The 11,546-nt window shown below is 45.5% G+C and overlaps 1 protein-coding gene across 1 annotated transcript; it reads left to right on the forward strand.

The window, feature by feature from the left end:
• Positions 1–4,087: 4,087 nt before the first annotated feature.
• LOC123115775 (uncharacterized) lies at positions 4,088–7,135 on the forward strand. Its single transcript, XM_044536870.1, has 3 exons — positions 4,088–4,433; positions 4,644–4,735; positions 5,396–7,135. Exon 3 carries the CDS (start codon positions 5,398–5,400, stop codon positions 6,631–6,633), a length of 1,236 nt encoding a protein of 411 aa, XP_044392805.1. The 5' UTR covers positions 4,088–4,433; positions 4,644–4,735; positions 5,396–5,397; the 3' UTR covers positions 6,634–7,135.
• Positions 7,136–11,546: the final 4,411 nt, after the last annotated feature.

Raw genomic sequence — 11,546 nt, forward strand, 5'->3', positions numbered from 1 at the left:
AATCATAACTAGTATTAGCATCCCAACTAAGTAATTTTATGAGATGACATAAAATTAAAAGTAGAAAGAGAGAGTTGAGTATCGTATGATAAAGTATCATAATAAATGTTATGCTAGTACTCCCTCCGTCCGGAAATACTTGTCATCAAAATGAATAAAAGGGGATGTATCTAGATGTATATTAGTTCTAGATACATCCCTTTTTATCCATTTTGATGACAAGTATTTTCGGACGGAGGGAGTATGTGTCATGACCACTATTTTTTAGTCTTGCGACTAGTCATCGACTAGTCGACGAGTCACACTGCCACGGTTGACTCAAACCCCTCAACTAGTGCATAAGGAGTATGATATTATGCACTACAAACTTTGACAAATAAGGAGTGTGATATTATGCACTACAAAGGTAGTATCATATGCACAATACTAACTTATGATACTACCACTTCAGGAGGTCTTAGGGCATAATTCTTAGCATGCCATTGTAGGCAGAGGTAAAATAACAACTACCTACTCAAAGCAACACTGTAGGAAACATCTGATAGTAGATAAATAGAGCCTAAATCATAGACAAAGTTAAGTTAATGCTTCTTTGGGTTTCTGGTGGTAGAACTATAAAAAACTGATAGTAGATAAATAGAGCTTAAACCTAAGATAAATTTTAGTACATAAATAAAGCTGAAAGACCTTTTTTAACCAGCGGCATACAAATTGCCTCCTCTGTTAATTAAGAAGAGAGTAGAGTTTTACAACCCCACCCATAATTTGTTTGGCTTCTTTCACATACAAAGGCTAACACGAAGGCAAAGCACGATCAAAATTGTCGGTGTTGAGCACCCCAATTCCACCATACTCATACATGCGACAAACGGCCTTTCAGTTGACCTTGCACTTTGCACCGGTAGCCTTATCTGATACAATGAATTATTTTGATTCAGGTGGTAGAATTGCTTCCTAGAACTACCTTTTTCTCCGCTAGCAAAAACATGAGCACATTACTAGAAATTGCAATTATTTGACCAATATGGTACATTATGTGACTTACGCAAGATTTAAAATAACAGACTATACGACATCCAAATCAGTTACAACGACACGAAATCATGCTTCGGCGATCCTACATTAGCCAATTATGCATGGATCAAACCTGGCCATATAGACCTGGCCGACACAACATGGCGCAACCCCATTGTAAAAAGGAATGGCACGACGCAACCAATATCGGCCCTTTTATAGAACGGTTGTGCCATCCGGCCTGAAAACTTAGCTTTCAGAATTAGCACAACACAGCATGGCTGTAGACCGGCCCACGCTAGAAAAGTCAAAATAGCCCTAAGAAGGCCAAAATAACATGTTCATAGAAGCTCAAACAACCCCAAAAAGGCCCCACATTTAAAAAGGACCTTGTCGTACCTAGCCTTAAGGCCTGGCCTTTGGGATCGGCCTTGTTCCATGGCAGATTGACTGTTGGCCCGGACCTTTTAATTGTCTGCTTGGCTGAAAATCCATGCCCGCGGGTCGACCCGCGAGGCACGGACCATATGGCTAGCTTTAACATGATCGAGGTACGTCTAATACACGGGGCATGTCATGTCGGCACTCGTGCCACGCTTCCTGGCCCACTCACGGCACAACAAGGAAACAGGTCGGCCCGCCGGTACGTTTAGCCCACTAGGCCGTCTGCTTTTGGGCTGTTTTGGGCCTATTTGGGTTCTTTTAGGGTGGCTAATATAAAAAAATATGAAAAAATATTTTAAAAGTAAATGGGTCGTACGGTGCTGGCACTCGTGTTGAAACTCACAGCCCAGGCACAACCCAATTTTAAACGTGCCGGGCCAGGCCCATGGTGCACCAGACACGCGGGCTATCAGGCCAACACTCCAGGACCGGCCCATCAGGCCACCTTTGGCGGCAGGCCACTACATGTTTTACTGGCCAATAAGTGACCGTCCGATGGTGCCTGGTGTCCCGATCCCAACCTGTTGTTATTCAAGGCGAGTTCAGAGGGGGCAGTTGAGGTTTCAAACCTTCTGGAGTTATACTGCAACGCATCGGGGCAGCGTATCAACTATGAGAAATCGTCTATTTTCTTTAGCAAGGGATGCCCACAACAGTTGAGGGATAGTATTAAAGCAATTCTTCATGTACACAATGAATCATTGAACGAGCATTATTTGGGCATGCCTATGGATGTGGGGCAGTCCAAGATGAACACCTTCAGATATCTCCGAGATAGAGTGTGGGAAAAGGTGAAGGGTTGGATGGAGAAGCTCTTATCAGTGGGAGGGAAAGAGATCCTAATTAAAGAAGTGGCACAGGCCCTGCCGGTCTACTCCATGGCCTGCTTCAGGTTACCTAGAGGCCTCTATGAGAATATTTCCTCTATTATTAGGCAGTTCTGGTGGGGAAGCAAAGCGGGAAAACGTAAACCAGCATGGGTGGCTTGGGACATTATGATACGGCCGAAACATCTTGGAGGCCTTGGCTTTCGGGATATGGAGATTTTTAACCTTGCTTTATTGGCAAGACAAGCCTGGAGAGTGCTTTGTGATCCTGATTCACTGAGCTCCCGGATCCTAAAGGCAGTTTACTTCCCGAACTCCTCTCTTATGGATGCAGATCTTGGCAGTAGACCGTCACAAATTTGGCGGGCGATTTTGGACGGGAGAGACATGCTAAGGCTAGGCATTATCGGAAGAATTGGTAACGGGAAAACTACACATATATGGACAGAGAACTGGCTCCCACGTCCTGGAATGATGAGGCCGATCGCACCCATGCTCCCAAACCCTCCACAGATGGTTTTAGATTTGTTACTTACAGCGACAGCGAATTGGAATGAGCAGCTTGTCCGTTCGGTGTTTTTGCCCATTGATGCAGAAGCAATTCTAGCTATTCCTTTATGTACTAGAAACGTAGAAGATTTTTGGGCTTGGAGTGGAGAGCAAAGAGGATCTTTTTCTGTCAAGTCTGCCTACAGAATTATCGTGCAAACCAAGATCACAAGAGAGAACTGGATCGAAGAACGGGATAGCTCATCGACAGCAGACAGTTTGCGGACGGACTGGACTGAGCTTTGGAAGATCGAAGTACCTCCAAAAATCAAACTATTTCTATGGCGACTCGCCAGGAGCTCAATCCCGACAGCCGATCTCTTGGAGCATCGGCATATGTCAACGTCGGCTGCATGTTCGTTATGTGGAGCGAGGGACTCGTGGAGGCATGCTTTATTAACTTGCCCGATGGCTAGCAGCGTATGGGCTCTAGCTGATGCGGCCATCCTGGACCAAATGAGCCGTTTTGACACCGATAATGTCAAGGGTTGGCTGTTTGACATGAAGGGAGCTTTGCCAAGTGATCTGTTTGTCCGTATGATGACCACCTTATGGGCTATATGGGCGGCAAGAAGAAAGGTGATCTATGAAGAAATATTTCAGAGCCCTTACTCCACTCATTGCTTTGTCAATTCCTTCCTGAATGATATCCAACTTGTCAAGAATCCAGAAAGGACAGTAGTGCCGCCAGTGCTTGTGAGGCCAAGTGGTTGGATTAAACCACCTCCAGGCTTGATGAAAGTAAATGTTGATGCCTCCACTATGACAAGATCGAAATTTGGGGCAGTTGCTGCGGTTTGCAGGAATGGAGAGGGCTTGTATCTTGGCGCTTCGGCTATAGTCTTTGATGGGATTTGTGACCCAGCCACCCTCGAGGCTTTGGCAGTTCGGAAGCAATGGCACTTGCAAAAGATCTCCATATACATACACTACACGTTGCCACAGACTGCAAAAGCATGGTGGAAGATATCAAGCAGAAGAACAGTCCGAACTATGGGGCTATTATCCGTGAGATAGTTGATTATTCTCGTAGTTTTCATTCATGCAATTTTGTGCATGAGTTTAGGAGCTCGAATGTCGAGGCTCACAATCTAGCGAAGCATGTTTTGAGACTAGGGATCGGCCGCCATGTTTGGTTAGGCACCCTGGTGTGGTGACCTTCAGTTCGTCCTGTAAACAATGTGACGGTTTGAATAAAAAGATTCGTGGATTGTCTAAAAAAAAAATCTCTTCATCCTTCTCCAAAAGCCTTCGCCTCCGGCTCTCCGCCCCTCCTCTGCCCCCCAGAACACCTGCTCAGGCATAGCCGGCGACTCCCTCCCCACGCTCACACGCGCGCGACGCCTGAATCGATCATGAACTTGGTACTGGGACCAGTCCACATTCCCAGCCCTCGGCCGGCTATAATTACCCCCAGGCCACCACCCGCCCGCGCGCATTTCCGGTCTCACACCCGCCAGGCCGCCAGAGAGGGCTACCGCCGTGCCGTACCGGGGGGAGAGGAGGCGGAGGCCAACACGGAGAGCCGCACGGGACTAAGCTGCGACGCTCGAGGATCCCATCCTCTCCGGGGAGCTCCTCGATCTGGAGCTGTTCGAGGTGGGTTCCCGAGCTCAGTTGCATCGCTTACTGGTTCTGGATTGAGCAGCGTCGCTGGTTCCCGAGCGCTGTTCTCTCCGATTCCTCACTGATTTTGATCGAATTGCGTCTCTGGTTTTGCAATTCGGGTGGTTTAGTGTTTGCTCCTGGATTAATCGTCTGTGTTTGCTTCTGCTGCGTTCTAATCCGCTTCCTGCAATCTCGTTTCAGCGATCAAGCCCTCCCTTGCATTCCCTGAGCAATCCGGAACCGCCCCGCCCTCCTCTCACACGGGTTCACGAGACAGGAACTCGAGCCTCCAGGTAAAAAAATCCCATTCCATTCCACGTATTTCTGACGCCTTCTTCCGTTTCCTATAATGCGTGATCAAATGCCGTCTCCGTGTTTGTGCAAATGCTCCAAAGAAGCAACAACTTGTGAGCTGAGCGTATCATTGTTCGTGTGCTCAATGTGGCGTATTGCTGTGTCCTTAGTTGCTTCGTAGTTAAACTTAAACCCCGTGATGATGTGATTGTTGTTGCAGCTTGTCATTGCTGGCGCATGTTATTGTCTTCCCTCAAACTATCACATGATGGCTGGTTGTTTCACAGTGCTTTCAAAAAGCAGCATCTTATAAACTATTTTCGCCCCACTAAAACCTTCCTGTGCTTTTGATTAATCTGTCAGGGAAGACTTCAGTTCGGGCTGTAGATTGTGATTCAACTCACCTGTTGTTTACAGACCTGCGGATTTTTTCTGAATAGTAGAGGCAAATTTATTGCTTCCTCATGCTTCGGTAGTGGTGATGGAGCAGTTCTGTAGTTTTTTTTTCAGTTAGATGCAATAGTTTATGTCGATGCATATGGTGCAATGTTCTAATGCACTTTGCCTTCTGCTCCACATGTTGTGGAAAAAGATTAGTGAGTTAATGTTCAGTTCATCTCTTTGTGTTCTGACTTAGTGCATCTTTGTAATGGTTTTAGATATGGCACCACGAGGAAGACCTCCGAAGCATGTGTGCAACAAGTGCTATAAGAACTTTCCTTCAGGGAGGGCTCTTGGAGGCCACATGTCACTCCACTGGCGCAAAGTGAAGCAGCCAAAGGGAACACCAAGCCCTCCTGCCACTGTTGTCGACTTGAATGTGTCGCTGCTGAGTCCAAGTGATGAGGAGACTTTGCTGCGGTTCTCAGGAACACAATGCCAGCTGTGCTCAAAGGTGTTCTCTGCCTGCGATTCTCTGAGGAAGCACATGAGAGAGCACAGGGAGAAGAACGTCTTGAGTAAGCCCGTCGAAGAAGCAGCTGGGCTGATGGAAGCTCGGGCCATTGCTGGTGGTGGCTGCAATGTCCTGTTATCCCCTGTGAAGCGCAAGCGGTCAAAGAGGGGGACACCACCACTCAAGTTTAATGAGATGGATGCTGCAGCCTCTCTCCTGCTGCTTTCAGAGCATTCTAGCAAGATTTCAGCTTATGAAGATTGCTATACAGAAGTTATGGACAGTTTGCCCCCCAATGTGTCAAAGGATGTGAAGCTGAATGCTTTTGATCATCAACTGGTTCGATCTGCTGAGTTCAAGAAGCCGAAAGGTTGCAAGTGTTCAGCTTATGATATTTGCTATGGGCAATGTGTTAAGGACAACAACTTGATCCCCAATGTTGCCAAGGAAAAAACTTCGATCCCTAATATTGCCAAGAATTCAGCTTGTGAGGATTGCTTTGGAGAATGTGAGAAGGACAGCAGCTTGATCCCCAATGTTGAGCTGAAGGAAAGAAGTTTGATCGCCAATGTTCCTGAGAAGGACAACACTTTGATCTCCATTGTTCTTGAGGAGGTAGAGCTGAATGTGCTTGATCATGTGCTGGCTGGAGATGCTGAGCTTAGGAAGAAGCAAATAACTGACAATTCAGTTGAGATGAAGTGTGCTGATTTTTCAGCTGCAGTGAATGTCAAGAGGCACCGGTGTAATGCCTGTGGGAAGTCATTTGGGTCAGGGTCAGCGTTGGGAGGCCACATGAGGTGGCACCTTCCTAGATCCAATGATCGCCATCATGGGTTCGCCGAAAGCCCTGATTCTGTTGTGATGAAAGAGCAAAAGCAGAAGCTTGAATTGGGCACCAAGTTTCTTGATCTCCGACTTCCAGGTCTCACGGACATCACTATTTTCTCGGGCTTGAAATCTGAACCTGAGCCGTGGCGTGTTGCAAGCAGTGTTCACTGAGCCAATGCCGATGCACACAGTCGTCCGAACTGCTACAGTCACTTCACTCTTGTGTATAGTCAATCAGCCTGATAGCAAAACATCCAATTTGTCTATTTGTAAATAGTCACAAGCTTTGCACTGGTCCTTCTCTTTACCGGCAAATTTTCCTGGCAGTAAAGACCAAGGATCTTATGCAGTTGCTTGGTTGGTGCACAGTACATCACCTTTGCTCAGTTGAATGCACAAGCATGAGTTTGTGCCATTCTAGCACTAACTAATGATCTGGAGTTGCCTAACCGCCGTATACTTTCTCCTTGCGCACATTTGTTTCTGTAAATGTTCATATCTTGAAATGGTTCTGCAATAAAAGAGAAGCTGGTCAGAATTTTTTTCAATTTGTTACTGTATTTGTTTGTTCTGTTGGCTTTTGGATGTGGTAGCAAGAAATAAGTAATCACTGCTCTGATTGTCACTGTCGTGGCATGCGTTATGGGCTTATGGCATTGGTTTTTGTGTTCAACTGGTTTCTTGTGAATGAGGCAATTCTGCTATGCTCCCTGGACTGAAAATCTGGATTTGCAGTTGTCTGTGCAAAGTTTGCCTTTCCTTGATGTGGTTTGCTGCAGTTTCTCTACCAAGAGTGCAGCTGATGGTAAGTGCAGCGAAAAAAAAAATTCAAAAAAAAAAAAATTGGTTCAGGTCATGGACTGCACAGTGATGCATGTCTGATGTTCCAGTTCCCAGACAGACCAACTGTATTTGAATATTTTCAAACACAGAGATCTTCCGCGATGGATTTTGTCAATGCGCACATAGCGTCCTTCGCAAGAGTGTAGAGCGTGCTGCGGCATGTGTGATTTGGGATCCATTTCATGTTTTTCTGACGTTCCAGTGTGTTAAGCTTAATGCACTAGCCAACACAACCAAAATCCAAACTAATTACAATTGCAAGGGCTAGACAGTCCACATATACTCCCTCCATTTCTAAATATAAGCCTTTCTAGAGATTTCAATATGAACTACATAGGAAACAAAACAAGTGAGTCTACACTCTAAAATATGTCTATATACATCTGTATGTAGTCCGTATTGAAATCTTTAAAAATGTTTATATTTAGAAACGGAGGGAGTACACTTCAACACCCCCTCTCATGTTTGACTTCAACACCCCTCTCTCCTCTGTGACGCAAAAAGTAAACACATGAATAGGCTTAGATGTATAGTTCAAGAGGCCTATCCGTGGACACAGAGACCTCAATATTTGGACCAACGCAACCAAAAGTTCAAACTGATGAAAAGGGCTAAAAAAATCCACATATACACTTCAACACAGTGCTTCAGTGCAGTGATGGTGCGTCTATCCTTTATTTGATCGTATTAGCTACATAGACGGTAACACAACTGTGTGCCCCCCCCCTCTCTATCTGTCATTTCACTAAGTTCGACGACTAGGGATGTAAATGAAAAATAAACAACGACCGCAAGTCCCGTTTAGTTAGTTTTACCTAGCTAGATAGTTCATTTCCCCCACAAAAAACATATTGATCTGTTAGACCATAAGTGGTCTTAAATAGGACCCGGTTTACATCCCTACCGACGACCTTTATCTTCATGTGTCCCATGAAGAATGGTTAACATCTGCATAGGACTCTCCTGATAATGAGTTCTACACCATTGCTTCGGTACTGTAGTCCGATTGAACGGTAGTCTCTCTGCCTCTAGCCCTGTTAGGAAGAAGTGCAGTTTACACTTAGAAAAACAAAGTTACTGAGAAACTTGGTGTTTAGGCTACAAAGCGAACCTATGTCGCTCCAACCCCACGAGGTCGCCTGACATAGCTCGCATGACGCTCCTTCATGTGGAGGATGCTCCTGTTGCCCCCACTGTCGGTCAAGCGACAAGGCCCAACCGGATACACTACCAATGACACCATGCACATCACAACACTACCTGCTCTGGAACAAGCACATCACTATTGACCCTGTGCTACCATCGCAAGATTAGACTCCACGACAATGCTTCCAACAAAGTAATGACGCCACAGGCAGCACCATCACACACAGTTTTCACCGGGAGACAAGATCTTGAGTTGGGAAAGGTGTTAGACCCCCCCCCCCCGGGGGGGGGAGATGCCTCCAACAAGACCCAAAGGCATCGTTCACCAACAAACCCGAATAAGTGGAGCGGGACTTCCGCAGGAGAATCGACGACCTATGCCGGGGACGATGTCCCCAAACACACCACCACTAGACGGGAGCTAGCACATGTGCTGCAACACGAAGCACTGGCTGGAGCACCACCGATGGTGCTAGCCTAGGAACAAGGCCCAGATCAGCACTATGATGTCTACTATGCAAACTTCTTCTTGTAGACGTTGTTGGGCCTCCAAGTGCAGAGGTTTGTAGGACAGTAGCAAATCTCCCTCAAGTGGATGACCTAAGGTTTATCAATCCGTGGGAGGTGTAGGATGAAGATGGTCTCTCTCAAACAACCCTGCAACCAAATAACAAAGAGTCTCTTGTGTCCCCAACACACCCAATACAATGTTAAATTGTATAGGTGCACTAGTTCGGCGAAGAGATGGTGATACAAGTGCAATATGGATGGTAGATATAGGTTTTTGTAATCTGAAAATATAAAAACAGCAAGGTAACTAATGATAAAAGTGAGCGTAAACGGTATTGCAATCCTAGGAAACAAGGCCTAGGGTTCATACTTTCACTAGCGCAAGTTCTCTCAACAATAATAACATAATTAGATCATATAACAATCCCTCAACATGCAACAAAGAGTCACTCCAAAGTCACTAATAGCGGAGAACAAACGAAGAGATTATTGTAGGGTACGAAACCACCTCAAAGTTATCCTTTCTGATCGATCTATTCAAGTCCGTAGTAAAATAACACGAAGCTATTCTTTCCGTTCGATCTATCCTAGAGTTTGTACTAGAATAACACCTTAAGACACAAATCAACCAAAACCCTAATGTCACGTAGATACTCCAATGTCACCTCAAGTATCCGTGGGTATGATTATACGATATGCATCACACAATCTCAGATTCATCTATTCAACCAACACAAAGAATTTCAAAGAGTGCCCTAAAGTTTCTACCGGAGAGTCAAGACGAAAACGTGTGCCAACCCCTATGCATAAGTTCACAAGGTCACTTAACCCGCAAGTTCATCACCAAAACATACATCAAGTAGATCACGTGATATCCCATTGTCACCACAGATAAGCACATGCAAGACATACATCAAGTGTTCTCAAATCCTTAAAGACTCAATCCGATAAGATAACTTCAAAGGGAAAACTCAATCCGTTACAAGAGAGTAGAGGGGGAGAAACATCATAAGATCCAACTATAATTGCAAAGCTCGAGGTACATCAAGATCGTGCCAAATCAAGAACACGAGAGAGAGAGAGAGAGAGAGAGAGAGAGAGAGAGAGAGAGAGATCAAACACATAGCTATTGGTACATACCCTCAGCCCCGAGGGTGAACTACTCCCTCCTCGTCATGAAGAGCGATGGGATGATGAAGATGGCCACCGATGAGGGATCCCCCCTCCGGCAGGGTGCCAGAACAGGCTCCTGAGAGATTTTTGGTGGCAAAGAGGCTTGCGGCGAAGGAACTCCCGATCTAGGTTATGTTTCGGGGTTTCTGTATTTATAGGAGGGTTTGGCGTCGAGAACAAGTCAGGAGGACCCACGGGGTGTCTGATACGTCTCCAACGTATCTATAATTTTTTATTGTTCCATGCTATTATATTACCCTTTTTGGATGTTTATGGGCTTTACTTTACACATTTATATCATTTTTGGGACTAACCTACTAACCGGAGGCCCAGCCCGTATTGTTGTCTTTTTTGCCTATTTCAGTATTTCGAAGAAAAGGAATATCAAACGGAGTCCAAACGGAATGAAACCTTCGGGAGCGTGATTTTTGTAACGAACGTGATCCAGAGGACTTGGAGTGCAAGTCAAGAAGCAGCTGAGGCGGCCACGAGGGTGGAGGACGCGCCCACCCCTACAGGGCGCGCCCCCTATCTCGTGGGCCCCTCAGGCGGCCACCAACCTACTTCTTCCTCCTATATATACCCACGTACCCCGAAAACATCCAGGGAGCCAACAAAAAACTATTTACACCGCCATAACCTTCTGTATCCGCGAGATCCCATCTTGGAGCCTTCGTCGGCGCTCCGCCGGAGGGGGAATCGACCACGGAGGGCTTCTACATCAACACCATAGCCCCTCCGATGAGTTGTGAGTAGTTTACCATAGACCTTCGGGTCCATAGTTATTAGCTAGATGGCTTCTTCTCTCTTTTTGGATCTCAATACCATGTTCTCCTCGATCTTCTTGGAGATCTATTTGATGTAACTCTTTTTGCGGTGTGTTTGTCGAGATCCGATGAATTGTGGGTTTATGATCAAGTTTATTTATGAGAAATATTTGAATCTTCTCTGAATTCTTTTATGTATGATTGAGTTATCTTTGCAAGTCTCTTCGAATTATCAGTTTGGTTTGGCCTACTAGATTGATCTTTCTTGCAATGGGAGAAGTGCTTAGCTTTGGGTTCAATCTTGCGGTGTCCTTTCCCAGTGACAATAGGGGCAGCAAGGCACGTATTGTATTGTTGCTATCGAGGATCAAAAGATGGGGTTTATATCATATTGCATGAGTTTATCCCTCTACATCATGTCATCTCTCTTAATGCGTTACTCTCTTCTTATGAACTTAATACTCTAGATGCATGCTGGATAGCGGTCGATGTGTGGAGTAATAGTAGTAGATGCAGGCAGGAGTCGGTCTACTTGTCGCGGACGTGATACCTATATACATGATCATGCCTAGATAATCTCATAATTATTCGCTTTTCTATCAATTGCTCGACAGTAATTTGTTCACCCACCGTAATACTTATGCT

Source organism: Triticum aestivum, chromosome 5B, assembly GCF_018294505.1.
Source record: "Triticum aestivum cultivar Chinese Spring chromosome 5B, IWGSC CS RefSeq v2.1, whole genome shotgun sequence".
NCBI classification, from domain to species: domain Eukaryota; kingdom Viridiplantae; phylum Streptophyta; class Magnoliopsida; order Poales; family Poaceae; genus Triticum; species Triticum aestivum.